Source organism: Scophthalmus maximus, chromosome 10, assembly GCF_022379125.1.
Source record: "Scophthalmus maximus strain ysfricsl-2021 chromosome 10, ASM2237912v1, whole genome shotgun sequence".
Taxonomy (NCBI): domain Eukaryota; kingdom Metazoa; phylum Chordata; class Actinopteri; order Pleuronectiformes; family Scophthalmidae; genus Scophthalmus; species Scophthalmus maximus.
In genome coordinates, this window is record NC_061524.1 from 9,515,692 (window position 1) to 9,538,678 (window position 22,987).

The window sequence follows — 22,987 nt, forward strand, 5'->3', positions numbered from 1 at the left end:
AAGAAGAGATGGCTGAAATCCTACTTGTGGTTGGAAAAGGCTGGACTGGACTGTCAGCACAGAAGCACTAATAATGGCAGCACAAGAGCAGGCACTTAGTACAAGATCAATAGAGGCAGGGGTCTGCCACATCAGAGAGGACCCCAGGTGCAGCAGGCTGTGCGAAGATGCTCCTGAGACAGTCCAGCACATAATAGCAGGGTGTAAGATGCAGGCGGGAGCAGCATACGTGGGACGCCATAACCAGGTGGCAGGCATAGTATAGATACTGTGCAGAACCGTCAAACTCCTAGGCCTCTGGTAGAGGACCCGAGTTTGAGGAAGACCCACCGCCCCCCCCCCTGTGAGGGGGACTTTCTTTTAAAATATATTAAAATATACATATAAATGAGAAAAGACCCGATCAGTTTATACTAAAAAAAACAACTATTCTAAATAGAAAGACAACCATAGGAATAAAAGACATTATCAGGTAAATATGTATATGTACATTATTTTGGAGACAGAAACTGCCTCTGCCCTGCTCCGGGGGTTGGGGGCGGGGCGAGGGCGGGGCTGACAGCGGGGGGGAGGGGCGTATTGACTCGCGCTGCATCTGCGCTGCAAAGTTCCGGCGGCAGCTGAGGAGTCACGTCAGAGACTCTGTCCGACACCAGTTCACCAGAGGCGACGTGCCGAGTGGGTCGGTCGTTAGTCAGACACCTTTCCGGTATTTACTTTCTTTTGTGGTCAACACCGGGAGACAACCATGGCGGCGGGATCCGAGTGTCGTTCACCTCCTGTCCGGAGAAGGACGCTCGTGTTGTGGCTCTGCTCCGCGCTGTGTTCCACCGCTGCAGGTAAGATCCCCTCGTCCATCCTCCCGGGCCTGCGCCAACTTGTTCACACGTTTCTCTCTGTCTCTCTCTTTTTTCCTTTTTGCGAACGAACCAAGAGACTGGAAAATAATAATAAGTAAAGTAAAGTGAAGAAAAGCCATGCTGTAGTGAGCCCGGGGTCCCGGGACAGTGTAATAGAGCAGGTCCTCTGCTGAGGAGCGCGGTGGGTCTGGATGAGCCACATTAGCCAACTATCACATTTCTATGACAGGTCTGATAACCTGTAACTTGTCTTGTGTTTTACTTTGGTTTTCCAATAATAGCATCTCACACAGACCCGTGGTGTATCATTAACCACTTGAGATTTAAGATATATAGGCTAAAACGATTTATGTATTGTGCTTCTACATGAACAGCTTCACGTCTTCACGTTATTTTACTGAAGACTTGGATACAGTGAATGTGAAAACGGTGTTCTCAGACTCGGTCTGTTGTTGTTGTTGTTGTTGTTTGGAGACGGAACATCTGGCGTGACGCTGCGTAAAAGCTGCTCCCTGGGGGATGGAGTGAACTCTGAATCCGCCTTAAACCCTCCCTGTATAGCATATCCGCACACTGGAGAGGCCTTGTTTTTAACAGTGGCACGTCTGGAAATGGCCATAGATATATGGTGTACACAATTAAGGACAAAGCTGAAATGGCAGTATTTGGTAACTTATCCACTCAGTCGTTGCGTAATTTTCACTCCATTTTCTCGCCGTGTCGCGGGAGCTGTGAGGAAACGCGGGAATTCTTTAATGTTTTATTCTCACCTCCAACGCCTGGCTCGAGAGATTGAGAGCTTTAGACGACTGGGGCCGCTGGAGGAGAGAGGAGAAGCAGCTGTTGCCTCCGGGGCCCCTCTTCAGCCAGTCTCACTTCAAACACACTGGAGGTTATCGGCTCTGGGCTGTAGGATTTGGTGTGTTGAGATAACCTCACGGGACAAATCCGTCGAAGGCAACAAGTGGTGTTTACTGAACTTTTAGTCACTGACTTATCCGGCAGAAAATACCTTGATGGATTCTTCTCAGCATGTTTATGTTCCGAATGGATGATAAGAGATCATTATTTCAAAAAAGAATAAAATAAATTAGAAGTTGCTGACCGGTTGCAAAGTCTTTGATTTGGTTATGCAGGTCCATTAAACCCAACCTGAAAGCCCTAAAAGCCTTATGACTTAGACCCCCTTCAGCCCAGTGAACTCCTCTTTGTGTGCAAGTTTCCTTCCTTTCAGCCTGTGATGAAAACATTTTGAAAACACATTTGTGCCACTAACACTAATGGGTTTCTCCTCCCCGAGACATGACATGAGATAAACAGAGCAATAATCGGCGCTCCATTTCCGCACAGTACAGATAAGGACAATGCCACAGTCAAAACTGGTCAATGAACACCACAGGATGGGAAGACTCTCCCACTGTGCCGACTACTTTCTCCTCCTGTTGTGGCAGAGCTGGTGTCCTGCATTGATCCCCCCGGTCCCAACTGGATGAATCATTATTAGGATAGAGCAATTAAAAATGGCTTCCTGGGTTAGTTTCATTGACAAGAACAGGCTCGTGTGTTGATGTGCAGCAGTTGTGTGGGCACATGATGCATGAGCAATAAGGAGACAGTGGAGGAGGGGGGGTGCCCCACTCTCCTCAGAGGGTTTTTAAAGGTCTGAAAAAAACATTTGACGCTGAAAATTTCCCATTCAATGTTTAAAATACAGCACAAATGATAAGTAATGAATGTATACAGCCAAAAAAAATCCCCAAACTCAAGTGGCCGTCATTCTTCTAGTGAGGATTTGTCCTTCACACTGGTGATTTCCAAGGATACAGCATTGACCAACACTGATAAAGCAATGGCACTGCTTATAGTCACAGCACCCAACAAATGAAACGTGATGTGCTTTGGTTAGTAAAGCTCGAAAACATTAAACCATAACAGACACAGTATAACAATGTAACTACAGCATGTAAAAGCACTTTAAAGTGCAAAGGAACCAATAAGAGAGAAAACAGGTTACCTGATAAAATGGTGTAATAGTCACTCTTTCATGGTTTCAAAATTATAAAAAAGACCCGTTTACGGTCAAAATGACAGTGAAATGAAGAAACTATGTTGTAATTATGTTGTAAATGTGCTTACAAAGCTGTTATTACACAACCCTATGAGTCACCTAACTACATCTGTGAAGCAAATTTGGAGGAAGAAGAAGAAGAAGAAGGTAAAGGTTGATTCTTGGATTGAATAATGTGCATATTTATTAAATAGTTTTCACAAATCTCTTTACCTCATATTACCTCACAAAATAGAAAAAGGTTATTAGATCCATGAATATGACTATCCATCATTGATCATAAACTAAACCATTTCCTTTCATGACTGGGAAGTGTCTGAAATTTCACATTTTTACACTTCCTATTGGTGAAAAGATGGATCAGTACGCAAGAGGCATCAACTGAAACTCTCTCACTTTGTGTGTGTGTGTGTGTGGATGGGCTAATCTGGATCCTCCTGCTTGCTTCATTAACACCCTGTAATGGGTTGAATAATCATCACATTACAGGGGGTGTGAAAAGGGTGGGGCCGAGGTGAGTGTTTGTGGGGAAGCAGCACTTGTGCAAACACAGGTAGAGAGTTTGTGCAAGTGAAAGGAAACCAGATTTGCCAGAAGTATAACAAGTGTCCTGCTCAGCATCTTATTAATACAGAATGATTAATGATGAAAAATATACTCTGTATACTCTGCAGAGGGATGGTCTGAGTCGCCAGGATTAAGAAATACCTCATTAATTCACACACAAAAAGCTATGCTGCATGTCTGAATGTAACAAAAAAAAAAGCTTTCTGTCATAGGCAACATGTCCTAAACAGGTGGCACCCAGGCTTAAAACAAAGAGGGCCTGTTTCTGGGCCCTCGGGGGCTATCAGGATCCTGAGAACAGAAATCAGAGATCTATAATCAAAGGCAAAACACAGATGTCTGGTGTATACACGTGAAAGAAATCCGTTCTGTGCCAGAGACGGTGCAAAGCTTGCCGTCTGTTTTTACCTGGTTGCAACCACATCAAGCTCAGATAGTGCTGACACCAGCCACTTGGCACCCAAGACAAATGTTAAAAGCATTATATATTACTCTTTGTCTCCAGACACTCCTTCAGAAAGGTCTGGTCTGGGCAGGAAGTTACCTGTTATATGTTTTTAATAATGTTTTCCAGCTAGCAGCCCAGCATTAAATACATATTTACCCCCCACCCTCTTTTTTGGTCCTATAGTGTGAATAGGACAAGTGAAACTGGGAAAAGCCTTGTCAAAAGAAGGGCAGGGTGGAAGGCAGGGCGGGTGTGAAACAGGAGAAGAGAAGAACTTCCCCTCCCTATTGTCCCACCGCGCAGACAGGAACAGCCACAGGGGCAACAGTTTCACTTTAATCACCCTCCCCAGTCTTCCTATTGCTTTTCCTAACGCACAATAGCCAGTGCAGAGTTCAGCTGCACACACAGGAACGTGGCACGTACCCCGCGAGTCGCACTCTGTGACACATGCCTACGCAGGATGTATACACAAACATGCACAGCTAATCAAAAAGTTAAGGTCGTCGACTGGTCAGCTTCTGTATTTCTCATTCAGCGGAGTGTAAAGCAATCAATTGATAGGTGGTATTGACATTTAGACAAAAACAATTTATGGGCTTTCTCATTTATATTCTAGCTGACCCAAAAAGCTAATGCATGAGAGAGACAGCCAAGCATTTGCTTCCCTGTCTGTCAGAGTGTGTGTGTTTTGGCTTTGACATCAGAGGCAAAACACATCCTGTGACATAGTTACTCATCGGGAAATTTGTGGGTCTGCAACCTGCTCGAAATTTTCAGCCATTGAAGAGCTGCAGCAGCAGCAGCTGTAGCCCCTTCAACGTCTTTGAGTTGTAAGGAACCACACGAGGAGCTGTGTTCGTGTGTTTGGAAGAGTCAGGAAGGAAGGCCACTCCTCAAATCCTGCCACTGACCAGTTGCCCACAAAACAAACACTAACTGTAAAATCCATGATCATTACAATACACCAATGCATGCATGCTTCTCTTTTACTTCAGTTCACAGTTCACCCACCCACCCACCCACCCACCCACACACACACACACACACACACACACACACACACACACACACACACACACACACACACACACACACACACACACACACACACACACACACACACACACACACACACACACACACACACACACTTCCTGTCTTTGCATCTCTAAGCATCATGGATGCAAAGTGTTGGTACATTTTTTTGCATTGATCCGCATTATTATTTTTTTTTTTCTAGGTGAGGGCTTCAGGCGGCTTAGCCTGAGGATGTGTTTATTTTGCTGTGTTACTGCAATCAAATAATCATTCAGAGCACACATTAAAGAGTTTATCTACTTGTGCAATGCACTGCTGCACTAAAGTGAGAACAGGATGTGGTTGGAGGCAGTTATGTGTGAGTATGAGAGGAGAAGAAGCTTCATGCAACATGTAAAGAAACATCTCAAAGCTCTCTTTCCAAAAATGTATGTGGTGATGTGGTTGTAGAAAAACAGATCAGTTGGATTTTGTACACTGCCTTTATGTCACATGAGATCCTCATCATGAAGCTCTCGCTTTAGCTGTCTGAGAGGATCAGGAGATTTAACTCCTGCAGGAGGTTAGTATATTTATTTACGAACAGAAATAAAGAACAGGAAATAATCTACTGACCCAAAGGGCAAAAAAAACCAGGAAGCATGTAGTGTGCAGAAATAGAGCATGGAAAATGTCCGACTGTGGCTTTAAATTCATGTTTACATTACTTTTGCACTGCGGTTATTTGTGTTATGACTGGTGGTGCCCAGCAGGAATTTTATCTCACTCGATGTTAGCTAACTGGGATTTAAGTTGGGACTGTAATTACCAAATTCAAAGAAATTGAAAGAAAGCTTGAATGTCGCACTCAACACCATGATGTACACTCATTAGCATAGGTTTTCTACATTATCTTCAAATCATTGATGTCGTTTCACTCTCAACTTTGCTCTGTCCTAGTTATTTGTAATGCCTCATGAACTTTTTGAATATGAATCTCCTGGATCTCTGCCACTGCCATCAACATAAACCGACAAACGTGACCAAAATAAACATACTCCCCTCATTCCGCACTTCCATGAATTCCCACTGCAATCCAAACTATTTCCTAAGGATTGGCAGACCAACCCTAACCACAACCAAATCCACAAACCTCTCCTACGGTTTCAGCATTTCTAAACTAAAGCCTTTAGGTCAGAGATTGGTAGACCTCGTCTGGGAAGGAAGGACTGACTGAGAAACCAAACTTGAGAAACAAAAGTTGCTATAAACTATGCATGAGTTAACCATATTTGCCTTCTCTCTCTAGCCAAAGGGGAGATGTCCCATGTCCACTCCACGTTGAGCATTTCCGCCCCCCACCTGTTCTTCACCTGTCCCGAGGGTGCAACTGTCAAACTGGTGTGTGCCCAGAGAGGGGCTGCCTTGCACCCCACTGACCTCTTGAAGAGAAGCTGGCTGTTCACGCCCCACAGTGATCAGCACTGTTCTGGAAGGGAGGGCCCACGCCATACTACCTTCGGGGGTCATCACCACGGCAACCACAGCACGCCCCCAGAGTTGCACTTTGGATTTTCAGAGCAGAATTTCTGGGTCATTCTGCAGAACTTGACCCATGCTGACCAGGGGCGCTACTGCTGTTTGGTCCTAGACGTCCAGATGATCAATAAACATCCCACTCTGGTGCAGAAACCCCACAGCCATATTGTCCTCCATGTTACACCACGTAAGGACACTTACTGTATTACTGTGAATGTGAAGGTAGTACATGGTAAACTAGCAGGGGAAGAAGTTAACTTGAAAATGATTATGATATCAGTTCTTTTCAATCGATGTGATGTGGTCTACACTCACTCATTGTGGTCAACAACTTTGTGCCTAAATGTCATAGGCTACGGGCAGACTGTTGTAGTTAACACGCCATACATATGATATATTCTATGTTAGAAATAATGTATTTGTTCTTTCTTTCCAGGGAGAAATGGATCCCAAGATTGCACCGTCTGGGATCCCACACCATCTGGAGGTACATCACCTTAATCTGGGCTTCATCGCCAAGTGATGGCCGGCCAGTGATTCCTTTTCTTTTTTTAACTCTGTCTCTCTGTTGCTTCCCCAGGCACTGTGCCAGTGGCCCTGGCCATAGCAGCTTGCATCTTGGCTCTGCTCTCTCTGCCTCTCATTCTGGTGCTTGTGTACAAACAGAGGGAGAACACCCATTCGAGTAGACGTACGTATTGCCGACATATACTGTACACAGGCACGCACACACACAGTTCCATGACGATGCTATGGGTCAGATATAAACCTCACACTTGGTTCCCCATAGTGTCTATTCTGACTCATGTTTCCCGTCAGTGAGGTGGATTTACTGCATTTCACACAGTAGGAATCACATCCAGCCTGTGTATGTAGTGTTCCGCTCCGTTTCAATTCATTCACAATGGCCCATTTCCTGTTTCCTCTCTCCCAGGTGCACAAGAGCTGGTGAGGATGGACAGGTATGTTTTCCCACAGTTTGTCAGGCAGCTGGTCTCTTCACAGCTGCACTTCATAATAATAATATGATACTGTTTACATGGATATTCACCTTCTGTGTGCAGTGGCCACACTATTTCTAACACAATAGGTTGTTTTATGCCAAACAACTTTACATTATAAAGTAGTGCTGAAGTTCTGATCTTCTAAATGTCTTGAGCAATAGATAAGTGTTGCAGCAGTTTATGAGGTCATATTCGAAACTTTTTACTCATCTATATGCTTCCCTTTCTTGTGTCTATCTGTGTGTGTGTTTGGGTGTGTGTTCAGTGAGGCCCACGGCCACGAGAACCCAGTGTTTCTTGGGGGATCACCACAGATTAAGACTCGCACCGTTTCTCAGATCATGGCCAGACAGTCCTCTGAGACAGGACGCCACCTGTTGTCTGAGCCAGGAACCCCTCTTTCTCCCCCTGCACATGGGGACATGGTGTTCTTCCCAATAGAAGGTAGGAAACACGCACACACACACACACACACGCACGCACAACTTTACATCACATCTACAGAAAAAAGCAGGTTTTACTACAGGGAGGAACCCACTATTCAGGCCAAGACAGAGAAACTGATACAAGGGACATATGAGAGGGAAAGAAACAATAGCAATCTACTGGGACACAAACTTATCTAACTCATCTGTTTCTGGCATCTCTCAAACCTAACTGTGACCTGCACCATAGCACAAAGAAAGCTGAGGATAAGTTATCGGACTCTCAGCATAGTTCAATTACAAACCTAATAGCAAAAAAGCTGAAAACTTAAAAACTGAATTATTTTTGACATAAAACAAAACTGAACAAAGACAATAAATGTAATGTTTAACCATAACTTAATTGCTTTTAGTAAGTGTCTGCTTATTGTTGATTTTATGCCAGCAACACGTTTCCTCCTCTTCACATCAACGTCTGATACTCAAAGGTACTCAAGTAGTGGCATGTAACTGTATTGCACAAGTACATACATACAGTATTTCAAAATGCACATTTCGGTTTCGTAAAAGACTAACGCAATCAAGGAACAACCACGGCTCTGTGTGCTTCTGCATGAAACATCCTGCATCGGTGGAGATGTTCAGCGGAAAGATGCCCACATTCTCAAAGTACAACAGCTGGGCTGAGTTGATGTGACTAAGAAAAAAAATATTCTGTGTAGGTAGTTTGATTTTTCTCACCCCCAAAAATGAAACCACCCCCTTTTGCCGTCATCATCTGAATGCTTCTCTTGCCTCCCGCGCAAGTCATTCTCCACCCATCAGCACTCTCATTGAACACTAATGGCCCCCTTCAACCGTTCTCTCAGACTCAACTTGAAATAATATTGAAACATTAGTTACGGTGAAGGGGTTCAATCCTGAGTGTTTTCCCACCGATTCCCAGGGCACCTGTGCAGACATTCCACGCATACTGAAGTGGATTGCCCCGGTTTTCTGGAAGCACACACTCGAAGGACAGAACCGGGCTTACTGAAAATCCACCCTAAACCATCTCAAAGGCATTGATATGACCCCAGAATCACTTATAGAAGCTCGTCCCTGGACGATATAGGATATGTGAGAACTGACAAAAAAAACATTAGGTAAACCTGGTCCACAATCACTAAGCCATATTGAGTTATGGTTACACCGACAGTGGGTGATAGATAAAAAACACATTTGAGATTAAGGCATGGTTTCTACTCAAATATTGATAATGCCATCAAAGGTATTTTACGTTTCTCAAGTTTACCTTTCCCTGTTAAAGGTCATTTTCTTTATTATTATCTACAATTGTGATGCAGAATACACAGCGTGGTTTCTTCTGTGAGGTTTCATGTTACGTGCAATAAAAAGCAACAACTCAGCTTCCTTCATCTTTTTTTGGTCCACTGACCTTAAGCTGAGCGGAATTTAACAAGCTGCAGTTCCCTCTTACGTTTAACATGTCGCAACTTACACTGAAGACCGCCCTGTTCTGCTTTTTTATTGGTTTCCAGCAAAACAAATTTTATCACGTGAAATCTATTCATCTTTGCGTGCCTTCGTACAATTCAAAGACGTAGGAGGTTTGCTTTCGTGCGTCTTTTGTCAACAGCTGTCTGCATTTTGGGCAGGAAGTGAAATTTTACATGTGCAAACTCCCACATATAGAAATTTCCAAGTCAGCATAAGACATGAAAAGCACGTTTGTGCAGGCTGATACGTGTCGATTAGCTGCTATCACTTGTTTGTTCTCACTGACCTCCACATTTCCCTTTTTCAGACACCATCCCCGAGTCTCCAGACTTCCTGCAGGTTTAAAGAGGGGTGAAACCTCATTCACTGCTCTGACTGCTGACGGGGAAACAGTCCTACAACTCTTTTCCTCTTCTCTCTGCCTTCAGAGCGATGTTGCCCCTGTAAACTGTCTCACAATAACCTCTGCTGGGATTGGCATCTGTATATTGTCTGGACCGCAGGAGGGAATGGATTATTTCCACTTGCATCAACAGCTGGAGGCCAAAAGCAAACTTTTGCTTGCGAGTACTCGTGTTGCGGTGGGGGCTGATTTTGTGCGTGACGTTCCATCTAACTGGTGACAACAGCTTGAGGGCCGACAGGGGCCTCGGTCAGGTGGGGCCCGATGCTTGAGAAGAACCCAGAGTGAGGGTCCTGCGATGTGCAGAGTGAACCTGTGGACTCCCTCCACATTGGTGCAGTTCAAACTTTATTTTTTTTTATAATTTAGTAGTTCCTTGTTTAAAGTAAGAACACAGTGATAGCACCCCCTCGATCACGTGAACACATCTCTCTTCAAGATCTAGTCATCTCAAACCAGACTGGAACTACAAGACAACAAGGTATACGTTTTTCAAACTGGAAGTCCGACAGTGACCTCTCATCCCCGTGAGGGTTGTGCTAGTTTTAAACCAAAGGAGGAAGATCGTCAAAAAAATCCAAATATTATGGTGCAAGCGGACCGAAATTTGTTGTTTTATGGCAAAACTGTATCACGCACACTTGGCCTTAGCTTCTTTTTTCCTCCCTCTCTGCTACCTCAGTCACCGTCAGCTCTGTTGCTCTAAATAGTCTCATTCCTTCCTGTACTCTCAGAAACACAGCACTTCACAGTGGCCTTAAACATTTTCATTAGGTGCTGAACATTTTGTAAGTACAGTGTTTAGGACAAATCTGCTGGTTCTTGTTGATATTAGTTGCTGATTGTCATTCATGCTTGTGTACAGTTTTGATAGTTAAAAATAAAATGTTTATTGATTTTTATCTCAAATGTAGCCTTATAGATTTTTAATTAAAAACGTTACACATCTGCCATTCGTTTCTTCACAGCCATCGCAATACTGTTTTGTAAATAATTGTGTAATTTTTCTTTTGGGATGTCTTTCTTTCTTATTTTTTATGTGCAATGGGACTGTTAAAAACTAAATACTATTTAGGATGTGTGAGAAGGAATGGCTTTGAGATGATCACCAAAGATTAATCATATAAGGTAGATTAAAGGAGGATGACAAGTGATTGCCAGTGATTACTGTCTATATGTTGACTTAGGTCTGTGGGTGAAACCACTGGTGGTAAAATGTGCACAGCAGGTGTCAAGCGGAAATCATTTTCTATTGACGTGTAGCAGGTGTAGAGGACAGGGTATGTTTATTTTTCAGTATTTGTGGTGTCAAATGTGACCATGTTCCTGTGTGTTTGTTTGTAGACGCAGTTTTTTAGCAATTTCAGTTTGTGTGGTTCATACTGTAAAACGCTTGTATTAGACATAGACAGACCACTGCCGTGAAAGCACATTTGTTCCGTATATTACATTTAATTTGTCCTGGTTGTAGCTTTGAAATAAAGTGAAGCTCTTAAACCTTAAAACTTTGTGTCTGAGTTTATAAAATCACTGTTCCTTTCAACTGGCAGGTTTCCAAAACTATCACTGTACAAGGACGCAGTGCACTTGCTGCCTAGGGAACCATTACAGATGGAACAAGGTTGTTCCACTTGCGTGCCTCTGAGATGGTGCACACCAGAGGGAGACTGGCATTGAGGAGAGAAAATGATGAACCAGTCTTGGTATATTATTTTATGAAAAGAGACAGACGACTGCATGGGAGAAGGGGACGCCTGGTGTGGGCCATGTTCTCTCCCCAGTGCTTTTCGTACATCTTCCGCCTTTTGGAAATACTGTAATGACTTGTGGCTTTCCTGTTCACTAATAAAGGTGTTTCCTGTGCATTCACAGCTGATCAGATCACAGAAGATCAACCTGACCTATCTGAATCATGTCACTATTACACACCTGGTTTGTACTGCACCTTGGCTTAAAGCAAGTGAATAAAGAGGAAGTGAATAGAGGACCAAACCCCTCAGAAGAGCACATCTTTCAGGTCAGATTTTTTTGTAGCACGGTGACTGACCAGTAGAGGGCTCCGAATGAGATGTGAAGAAGAAACGTTTTTATGATTTAATACCAGAAGAAAACATTGTACTGCATATTACCGACAGAGGGGGCGTCCCGTCATCTTCCACAGTGACAGTAAGTCTGTACTCTTGCTGACGCTCTCGGTCAGGAGGGGCTGGCCGTGTCACCATCTCCCCCGTCACGCGGTCCATGCGGAAGGTCAGATCTTGGTTTCCGGCAGTTATGTAGTAAAACAGCATGGCATTCGGGCCAATGTCTTGGTCGGTGGCCATCACACGGAGGACCGACGTACCTCCTCCAACATTCTGCAATTCAAACCATAAAAGATGCCACATTAATGGTTGGCTGCAGGAGAACAAATACAAACCTGTGACCAAAAGGTTGAATATTGTTGTACATAAAAAAGTCAGCACATGTACCAGTATCTATGACCTTGTTCAGCTTCAGTTCAAGAACTACATGTTTAAAGAAACAGTCAAATGCTCCATGTGATGTGTGAGTGCGTCCCTACCTCACTTATGCTGACATTGTAGCCCCTCTGACTTTCGATGACGGGAGCATTGTCATTGATGTCCAGGATGTTGATGGTGAGGGAGTGGTCTGTGTGTCTGGGAGGTGAACCATTGTCGCTGGCACGCACCTGTAACAGCACACACACATTTATTGGTGCATACTTACATGTAGGTCTGAGGACCCATGGCCTACAATTACAAAGGGTGCAAAGTGAGATCAAGTATAGTTATGTCTTAATTTGCTTGGTTAAAAGCAAATCTGACATTCAGTCTTGGTACTTCTGTGCCATAAGTGGCGGTGGGATACTAGATGCAGTACGCTTTACTTTATGTGTTAATCCTAAAATGTTAACATTATTTGATACACAAATGACTGTTGTCATAACAGTCTGTTCCTCCTAGATGACACATTTTGGATTGGTAATCAATTTATTTTGTGTGCTGAGGTTAGAAAACAAGGCAGGGTTGTGGCAGTAAGTGTGTCAGAGCGATATTCACATTAAGATGCAATATGTAGTGGAAGATGTCATAACTACATGGGGATTGCTGCCTGACCTTCAGTAGGTAGCGGTCCACTGACTCCCTGTCCAGTGGTGCATTGACAAAAACCTCCCCATACGTGTGGTTCACGGTCTTCACTTTAAAGACATCCTCCATGTTGCCTGCCACCAAAGTGAAATTGACCTGACAAAGAGAGAAAGAAATGAGTCAGAATGAGTCAAAGACAACGGGGCAGACTGAGAGTAAAAGATCACACTGCAGCACCAGCTTAGGTTCTGTCAAAAACTTTCATCATAAAGTTACCGTTGATGTTTAAATAGTTTAAAAGTTGTGTTTCACTGGGCAGGCTCTAAATCTTGAATAGATCACAGCACATGTCAAAGAATCAATGGAGACACCCACAGAGCATCAGAAACAAGAGCAAAAGAATTCATGATTTAAAAAGAAAGCTATCTGTGCATTATTAATATATACATACATGCCCGTTGACCGTATGTTATGGACAAAAACTGATCGCACAATTTTGACTAGAGGGAATTTTTTCTGTTTTGTGCCATGAAGAGAATTTGTTTATTGCTGTGTCGGTATATACGGGTTACTGTCAAATCAACACAGGGTAAAATATGTTATCAGGACCTGTCTTCTTGTTAGTTGTCTAGTGTGGTGATGATCGATGTTTCAGTGCCACACATACTGTAAGATTTTCAAACTTTAGATGAGATTTTTTGAGTGCACTATTGAAATTTTTTTTTCCTTTTCAATCTCACCCGTCCATTTAATCCAGCATCTTTGTCCCTTCCCAGAACCACAGCCACTCTTTTCCCCATGGGTGTGTTTTCTGGGATGTCCACCGACGTATCAGAAGTGATGTCAAGCTCTGGGCTGTTGTCGTTCTCGTCCAGAATGGTGATTGAAACCTATTAAAGAAGTAAGATCAAATGTACGCTCTACAACACATCACTGAAGTGATACTTACCTTTGAGATAAATTAAACTTTGTTTTCTAAGCTATGTTCTAAGAACATAAAGTCTTACCTTCTGCAGTCCCAATGAGAGATGCAATGAATAAAAGAGGAATGCCATTAGGTTTTCTATAACAGAATAGATACAACACATACTGTAATGCATTCAAAACTGCACATGGAAATAGACATAGGGCTTGAAGACAAAATTCACAATGAAGCAACATACCACGGTGGAGTCCTTTTTCGGCCCCCCATCATCAGCTACAATAGTCAAGGTGTACATGTCCCCTTTCTCTCTGTCCAGCAGACCTGTCACTGTTATTCTCCCCTGAAACATCAAATACAAGAGCGTATGTCACCTCCATAAAGAATCCAATGTATGTGACAGAAAGGGAACAGGGAAGAGGATGGAGGACGACTATAAAGTATCATAGAAACAACACAAATTCCCCATTTCTCATCTATCAGAACAATCAAAAAAGACAGCCTCTCTGATCATCTTACAGTCATGCAGCAACGAGAGCACAAGGAGGAAGAGGTGTTATCAAATCACACTGCAGTTCATGAATTTAACATATCTTACCGAAGGTGGCGGTCTTAATTGGCATGTACATAGTATTAACATCCTCACTGAACTTTTCTCCACTGCTCCCTCACTCACCGTGACGCTGTCGATCTTGAAGAGGGCCAGAGCTGCAGGCGACGTATCGGGGTCGAAGCGGTAAGTCAGCTGGTTCAAGTTGTCGGCCGACTGGGCCTGCACCTGGACCACCTCTGTCCCCGTGGCGATGTTCTCGCGGAGAGAAGCCTCGTAACCGGCGGAGAAGAAGGCCACAGCCTCGTCCAGCTCATTGAGCAACGTGACGTAGACGGTGCAGAAACCTTGGTGGAAAGGTGGAGCCTGGTCAGTGGCCGAGACGTTCATTAGATAGGTGGTCTTGGTCTCGTAGTCCAGGTAGTCCACCGTGGTTACCAGGCCAGTGCTTACGTCCACCTCAAACTTGCGATCCGAGCCGGACACAAGGGCATAAGCGACAGCTCCACCATCACCTGGACAGGAAGAAGAAGTTGGTTGACTGGGAATTGCTTACAATAAAAACTTGGCAAGACTTTTTCAACTACTGTGAGAGTTTGAAATGGTTAGCAGGATAAAAATGACTTGATCCTGTGTTTTATTTAACACTGTTGTCGACACACCGTGGTGATTATTTCAGTTGAAGTTGTGTTTATTTCAGTTTCCAGACGGCTCAAATGCTTTGGAAAATGTATGTCATAGTAGCAAATGCATCATGAGGCATCTAAAAAACACTTCACAACAGGGGAAGTCAATTGAGGAAGTCTGAAATGTGGAGCAGAAGAAGAAATGTACGTTACAATGAATATGACTTGTTTTTTTTACGTGCTGGTGTGGAGTAACAAGGTAAACACAGTTGTGTGACCTGCAATCTACTGACTGCAGAACAGAAGCGAGTTGTTTAAAAACACAGCTAGCAAGGGAGTCAGTCGACTGGAAAAAACGACCATCAATCTCCACCCTGTCTTCTCCGGTCCTCTGATGGATCTGACATGAGACTCACCAGTGTCGGGGTCTGTGGCGCGCACCACGATCACAGAGGTGCCGATGCCAGCCGTCTCCCTGAGGCCCAGCCGGTTGTATTGTTGCTGGGTAAACACTGGCACCTCGTCGTTGGCATCATCCACATAAATGATCACCTGCATGGGCATAATTTTTTTGTAGCTTTACATCAACTACACATTATCTTTAAGGAGTAGAATCTTGAGGGAAGGGTTTTGTCATTTCAATCCGCATCAAATCAAAATCTGACTACAGACACAAATATGGTCCATATCCGAGTCTGAGTTATGCAAAGTTCACACTCCACAAATTGATGTCTTTTGATTGGAAGTCTTGCAGTCGTGAGTTCATATTGCACAGGACACGGTCTTTCACCAGGAGAAACCCCCGACTACGCAGTAGTCCTGTTCGCTGTCATTGTCAGCGATTAGTCTAGATATGGCTCCAATCTGGGGCTTTTGTCAGGCCAGTTCCACAATTTGTCAGCGAATGGAAAATCGGGGGTTAGAAAAGTGTGAACAAGGCATTAAGGGTTAGGATATTCTGAAGTCCACATTTATAGACGTCATATAGATGTCATGAGGGGCAGGCAATAAAAACATTTCGTCTTTCATTTATTTTTAATCTTAAAAGGTATATTAAAAATACTAACTACTTGCAAAACAGCAGAAAAAAAAGAATCTTGCACATTATAGCATCGCCACTTCTCCTCACCCTCACGGAGCTCCTCATGCTGCCCTCGTCACTGTTGAAGGCCTCAACTTCCAACACATGGGAGCTGCTGGTTTCTCTGTCCAGAGCCCGGAGGCCTCTTGTCACCAGCCCGCTCTGTCTGTCTATGCTAAACAGATTGTTGCTGTTGCCTGTATGCATGTATTCACAAACAAGAACAGACACGCACACAACAAAAAGAGAGAGGGACAGTTAAAGAGGCCTCTACAAAAAAAGAAATGCACATTAAGATTACTTCACTGGAGGCATCTGCCTCTGGGGTGAGATAATAAATGATAAAACTGACTTCAGTGTAATTTCACTGACCATTTCTAGACATTTCATTGGAAATGAGTAATGATCAAACCTGAGGTTCAGAAGAATTTTGCCACAAAATGTTGAATCATTCACATTAGGGAAATTTGTCTGCAACCAATCTTAATAGTGTTTCAGTATAGCGCATCTTCAGAGCCTGTTTTTGCATGTGTTTGCGACCAAGGCCCTTACCAGTGAGGATCCTGTACAGAACTTGGCCATTCTCCCCCTGGTCTGCATCTGTAGCTTGAACCTGTGTAGACACACACAAGCAGAAACTGTTAAGATCACAGGGACACAAAACACAACAAAATCTACAATGACAAACACAAACCAATGTCATTATTCTCCCTTTTCAACTGGTGCAATTGCAAAGTTATAACTGTCTTTTTCATTCTAACATTGATGATAGCAAAATATGCATGTGCCAATATTTAAACCATTAGGAGACTTGGTTTCCAGAAAGTTTGGATTTTCTGTGTTTACCTCGAGTGTTTATTCTATAAAGTCACACAATAGACAGTATATTTCTTACAACCTTTTTTTGTTTTTGTTCTGTTTTGTTGGTTTCTATAAACAGATGGACAAATCAGTATACTTCCTCATTCACCACACATTCACTGGTGCCCAGTGTCTTGTTGCCACAACAACCCCATCATGGTTTGGCAGTGAGGCACTCTCTCGCTCTGTCACCGGGAAATAGCCGGTAGCAGCCAAAAATCCGAACCCAGCACAGACAGCATGGCTCCACGGCATACACGGATAAATAGGGGAGCACGCTGGGCTGCTGGAGAATGGGCCATGTCATAAGACTGACTTCTGAATCCAGAGAGGCACAGAGCCGCTGGCACTGGATGAGACTGACTTCATGTCACAACCCACTCCTCTGCGGACGTGTCAAAAACCTGTGGAGATGCCTACAAAGTGCATATTCTACTGCATACAGAGACAGAGACACACACACACACACACACACACACACACACACACACACACACACACACACACACACACACACACACACACACACACACACACACACGCACACACGCACACACGCACACACAGTCACTCACAATCTCTCACATTGCCCTGTGTGTGTTTGTGTGTCCTCCTTTGCTCTCTCTCTCGCTCCCTCTATGAAGAGAGGCCCAACTTCAGTCTCATTAGCTTTATAAAGAGATGTGGAGAGGAGAGGAGAAAGAGGAGGAGAGGGGAGGGGAAGACAGGGGGAAAAAAAGAGGCAGGGGGTTCAGATTGGAGAGTGATGAATAGGGCATTACACAGCGGACTGCACCACTTAGGCCATAAAAGGGGGTGTATAAAGTGTTAGAATACATTGCAGAGACAGATGTTTTAAGTGTTAGAACGTGGAAGTGGAAGCACAGAGAGATTACTCGCTAAGCCTCTGCACGGCTCGGAAAACAAACTGTTGTCTTGGCTCCTTGGGATTAAAACAATTGTGAGATATTTCAACCATGATTGCTGTTCCCCCCATTTTACCCCCTTGTCCTCCTTGTTCCCGTCTTCCCCCCCACCCCACATTTCCCCCTCTGTCTCTGGGAAAGCAGCAGTTTTAGGGGGGAAAAACAAGTGTGTGGAGCCAAGAAACAGGTCTGACCTCAGTTACTGGAACTAAACAAGTTGCTGTTTTAAAGAGTCTCTAAAGTGTGGGTGTGAGTATATACATTTAAGGAGTTTCTGTCAGAGTACGAAGGTGAAATATGTAGAAAAAAAAGTTATGTTTTCCTCCAAAACGCGAAGAAATGTATTCAATTCTTTCAAATCTTAAGGTTGAAAGACTGTTAACCTTCTCACAAATGTCTCTTACATTATATATTTGTGATCTGCTGTGAAGTCTTTTAAAATGAAATTCATGAAATTTACATTTTGACATGTAAGCTGCTTGACATGTGCTGAAGTAACAGCACATTGTCTCAGGGAGCGTGTTGAGGCTGTTGCATGCATTTGGTTTGGTACGACTTACTTGGAGAATGGATATGAAAGAGGGTCGCATTTATTTTTTTCTTCTACTATGCAGATAATGATATGGTGAAAAATACCATATATCAGAAACAAGAGGCAATATAAGGCGAAACAATGATGTAATAAGTAATGGCATGTCCTACTAAGGAATTATTGGAGAACTTGTGAGCACACAATTGGTCAAACTTTACAAATGTGAACAGGTTAGATGACGTTTAAAAAATGAGTTCATTGTTTCAAAAGCAGTCAGATCTGGAGGAGCAACAATGTGGGGTGATAGAGAGGGAGAGTACCTTACAGCTCAGCTGCCAAGTTTAAGAGCATCGTGCCTAATCACCAGCATGTGCAGCGCACCCTACAATATGTGTGAGTGAGAAAGAAAGTTTGTGCTTGAATAGCTGTGTGGGTGTGTGTGTGTGTGTGTGTGTGTGTGAACTTGCAGCGTATGTACTTGGAGGCGCTGACTAATGAACTGACTCTCTAACGAGCCATCCTGCTCCAGTGGCCTTTTCACAGCTTTCCTGGCATTTGGTCTTAAAAATAATTTCACGTCCCACTGTGTTTCCCTTAAACCGATAAGCCATGCTTTGTCTCCGCTGAATTAGGGACAATGACATTTACAAATGTTACGATAGTGAAGATGGGGGCACACAGAATAAGGGTTGGGTGGGGGGATAATTGGAGACTGAGGTAGAAGAGGTGGGTGCCTTGCATTTTACAAGGGCCATTTTAATAAACCCAATTTGTTCTACATTGAAGAAAGCCCGTCAAGCATTGACTGCTTTGTGGTCCTTGATTTAATAGCTGCATAATTGCCGCAAATGCCAAACATACACCACATCTGCATGTGCAGGCAGGCGTTTCTGTGCACATCTGTGCATGTGCGTGTGTGCATGTATTGTATCCTTTGCATGTTTGATAAAGTTAAAAGAAGCAACCAAATACACCTACGTAGCTTGGTTTGACTTGGCAAGTAAAGTACACAGTATATGACCACACACGTCCTCACTTAAACATGCTGACATACCTCCTATCTAATCTAATTTTCTCCATTCAGGGCCAAGGCAACATGAACACCACAGAGTCAGACTTCAACTTCACCTTCACCTCCAACATCACAGAAAACATCACTCTGTCAAGCCTGACAACCACAAACATCTCCTCCACCGTCTCAGAGCCTCCATCCTATTCATCTGATGTCCACGACCCAGAATTCACCATCATCGTGGTGCTGGGCTTATCACTGCTGCTGGCGGGGTTAGCGGCCTTCCTGGCAGTGTGCCGGCCCTCTGAACAGGATGGTGACTCTGACGCAGGCTGCGGTCCAGGGGAGAGCTTGACCCGTGGACGAAGCCAATCAAGTGAGCCCCAGCTCAAGGTGTGGAAGAGACTGGGCTCGTATCGGCGTTCGTATAACCTGTCTTTCAGACGCCCGCCATATCGCAGACCACATGAGCGGGAGAGCACACGTGCGTCGCAGTCGCCGGCAGGACAGACGCCACAGGCAGAAGCCAGCAAGGAGCCTCACCTCACTATGCCATGTCTATTCGACTATGTCACTGAAATCTGACTCGAGGACAGGTTGAGGTTTGACTGAATGTTCCCAAAAATGTGACACACTGTATATTTGGATGAATGTGGACGAAGAGAAAGTACGTGGAAAGAATTTTTTGTTTTACTTACTCTGAGCTCTAATTGGATGTGGTCTGCTACAAAGTATGTGAGGCAATCAAAAAGACAGTCTGAAAAGTTTACACGTTTTTTTGGGACTGACCATTTTGCCTTCACTATAGTAGCAGGTAACATTGTTGGACATTAATGTTTTTTTCACGATCACCCCCTTCTGCAGTTTATCCACTGGAGGTGAATTTGAATTAATCCCACAACGACTCAATTCGATTACATATCTCGCAGTAAGGATTTGATGCTTCATCAAATCTGCCCTCAATTAAATTTGGTCTGATTTGATTGCATTTAAGTTTTTCCAAAGAGTATAACAGCAGCTCAGTAAAAAAATAATATCTTTTCAAAAATAATTTTTCATTTTCACCAATCACATTCAAAAGTCCAGGGACAAAGTGTTGTTCATCTACATCATCACCGCCAATTGTTCTGATGTCGTAAACCCTATCCACCTGGGAATTCATTTTCGAATGAAGACAAACACTATGAATTATTTAAACATGTGATTTCATGTCGGTCTCAAAACATGGTCTGTGAGCCAAACAGAGACCCCTCGCTAACCGATTCTTTGTGTTTTGTAATTTTTACGTGAAGAAATAAAGTGACTTTTAAGTTTGACTGGTGAAAGTGCAGTATGTTTTCAGAGGCGCTCAGTATTGTTTGTGTTTGCTACCTGAAGAATGCTGGTTCCCCGGGGCACACTCTCCAATATGCTGGTCTCATAGCTGTTTTGGAGGAAGATGGGTCTGTTGTCGTTGACATCCTGCACCTCTACAAACACAGTGGCTGTGCCCGTCCTCCGGCTGCCCGCTGGACCGTTGTCTGTGTGCAGAAACACACACAAAAGTTACAATCCTTCAGGTTAATGCCAATTTTTTGCATTGACGCCAGGAAAACTGCAATAGACATGCCTTTCATTTCATTGCTGTGCCACAGGCTAAAGCCATGGATGATTAAAAAGTTACAAATCTGCAGTATATCACTACAACAAATGAAGAAATGGCTCTGTATTAATACTCTACATTTAACAATCCATTTATCATCTGAGAGCAGAGCAGAAACAAATCAAGCTTAATGTAAAGAAGTAAGACTGGAACATTGTCGACTTAACAAAACTTAATTTTCAGCTGCTTGTGAATTAGGACAATATACAGTATGTAAATCTGCTCTCTTGCACAGTTTTACACTATCTCAGCCTCTTCTCCCCTCTTTTGTGCCTTTGGCCCCTTTAGCAGATAAGCCACACTGGCTTCCAAAACAGGAAACCGCAGAGTTTTTGTTCTTTCTTTTCAAACAGGAACAAAGGCAGTTGAGCAATAGTCTGAAATCACTGCAGATTTGCAGGCATCACTTTTTTTTTTCATCATTGTCATACACAAGTAGAATGGAGCAGCTTTGAAGATGACAAAAAAAGTAAGAAAACAAGCTCTATAATAACAAATATAACCAAAGACTATGTAAAAACAAGGAGCGTAAAGGAGGATGAAGGTGCTCTGTCATTAATAAAACATATGAACTAATGACACACCTATAGCTTCAACAACCAGAGTGTATGCTGCCTGGGTCTCTCTGTCCAGGCCAACCACTGTCCGAACAACTCCGTCTCTGAAGCCCACGCTGAATTTACCATCCTGATTACCGCCTAAAAATACAAAACACAAACAAAATTCCAAATGAATTTACAGCATATTAGTAAAAAATTCACACAGAGATGGATGGATGGACAAAGGATCTGAACGTGCACATGGTCCCCATAACTGTACAACACTGCAGCCCACAAACACATACTGTATAACATGTCCCACTGTGACCTCTGACCTGTGATGAAGTAGCTAAGCTCGGCGTTGAGGCCAGCGTCGTTGTCAGAGCAGCTGAGGCGTGTTACAATGTGGTCTCTAGGTACACTCTCCTTCAGGGAAACATTGTACACGCGGGGGTTGAAGGTGGGTGTCTCATCATTTACATCCAGAACTGACGCACACACGCCAACAGACAGACAGAGAGACACGAGGACACACAAATAGATGTACATGAGGACAAATAAGGCAGCAGGGCGGTGCAGAGAGTAGAAAGACTAATAAAACAACTGCCTCTTTTGATGTTTGTGCTGAACTCATTGTGGATGTGCTGCTTAGAGGGAAGTGAGAGGTCCCTGTAAGTGATGTGAAACAGATCTCTATGAAACCGTTGAAAATATATATTGATGCTTCAGACTCATCCAATTCACTTGAAATGTCAAAAAAAATCCTATTCAGTTTCCCCACTCTGTGCTTATAATGTTAACAGCTGTTAACTTTTTTTAAATTTCCCACCAGCAGGTGGTAGCATCCTTCTCAGATTCCTGAGATGTCAGTGGTGCCATATTGAAGTAACCCCCTCATGTCATTCAGAATCCATTCACTATGTGGCTCAGCAGTTTCATATGTGGGATAATTTCAGCGAGAGCAAAGGCAAATCGAACCCCGTTTTCTGATCGTCATCATCTCACCCGTGATAGTGAGGGTTGAAGTGGACGTGCGTGGGAATTTCCCCGCATCATAGGCTATAATCCTCAAATGGTACTGTCCAATCTGCTCTCGATCCAGGACTGCTGTGGAGGTCAGGATGCCAGTGGTGGTGTTCAGGTAGAAGTCGAGGCGAGGCATACCCATCTGTAACGCCATTGTGATCAGACCATTCTTATCCTCATCCGGGTCCTCCACCTGGACCTAGAGGAGAAGCATTGCAATCCGGAAAACATTAATGGCCTGTGTTCCTCTTAAGCCACTTGCTGAAAAATACACAAGCTATATTAATTCATGCTGGATAAATTACCATATAAAGTTCTCTAATTAATGTTAAACTTCATCCCAA

General features: G+C 43.6%; 3 protein-coding genes across 4 annotated transcripts in view; 2 read left to right on the plus strand and 1 right to left on the minus strand.

Annotated features, from left to right (window-relative positions):
• The window catches only part of cdh23 (cadherin-related 23), a 137,328-nt gene that overhangs the window by 13,854 nt on the left and 100,487 nt on the right, over positions 1-22,987 (minus strand). The window contains exons 24-37 of the mRNA XM_047334727.1: positions 22,623-22,842; positions 21,953-22,105; positions 21,663-21,776; positions 20,808-20,956; positions 16,658-16,718; positions 16,154-16,302; positions 15,441-15,576; positions 14,525-14,913; positions 14,090-14,191; positions 13,934-13,936; positions 13,667-13,816; positions 12,954-13,082; positions 12,398-12,526; positions 11,964-12,191 (exon numbers count right to left, since the gene is read on the minus strand). Of these exons, the coding sequence (XP_047190683.1) occupies positions 11,964-12,191; positions 12,398-12,526; positions 12,954-13,082; positions 13,667-13,816; positions 13,934-13,936; positions 14,090-14,191; positions 14,525-14,913; positions 15,441-15,576; positions 16,154-16,302; positions 16,658-16,718; positions 20,808-20,956; positions 21,663-21,776; positions 21,953-22,105; positions 22,623-22,842 (2,112 nt within the window). The remainder of the gene's footprint in view (positions 1-11,963; positions 12,192-12,397; positions 12,527-12,953; positions 13,083-13,666; positions 13,817-13,933; positions 13,937-14,089; positions 14,192-14,524; positions 14,914-15,440; positions 15,577-16,153; positions 16,303-16,657; positions 16,719-20,807; positions 20,957-21,662; positions 21,777-21,952; positions 22,106-22,622; positions 22,843-22,987) is intronic.
• vsir (V-set immunoregulatory receptor) lies at positions 603-11,339 on the plus strand. The gene is made up of 7 exons (XM_035605228.2): positions 603-839; positions 6,273-6,689; positions 6,939-6,989; positions 7,083-7,193; positions 7,437-7,464; positions 7,772-7,950; positions 9,739-11,339. The coding sequence occupies exons 1-7, from the start codon at positions 749-751 to the stop codon at positions 9,774-9,776; spliced, it is 915 nt and encodes a 304-aa protein (XP_035461121.2). The 5' UTR covers positions 603-748; the 3' UTR covers positions 9,777-11,339.
• LOC118283357 (uncharacterized protein C10orf105-like) lies at positions 18,008-20,752 on the plus strand. 2 transcript variants are annotated; one of them, XM_035605231.2, is made up of 2 exons: positions 18,008-18,135; positions 19,509-20,752. In XM_035605231.2, the coding sequence occupies exon 2, from the start codon at positions 19,521-19,523 to the stop codon at positions 20,019-20,021; it is 501 nt and encodes a 166-aa protein (XP_035461124.1). In that variant the 5' UTR covers positions 18,008-18,135; positions 19,509-19,520; the 3' UTR covers positions 20,022-20,752. The 2 variants fall into 2 exon arrangements, with proteins under 2 accessions (XP_035461124.1, XP_035461123.1); XM_035605230.2 differs by having other exon boundaries at positions 18,020-18,141.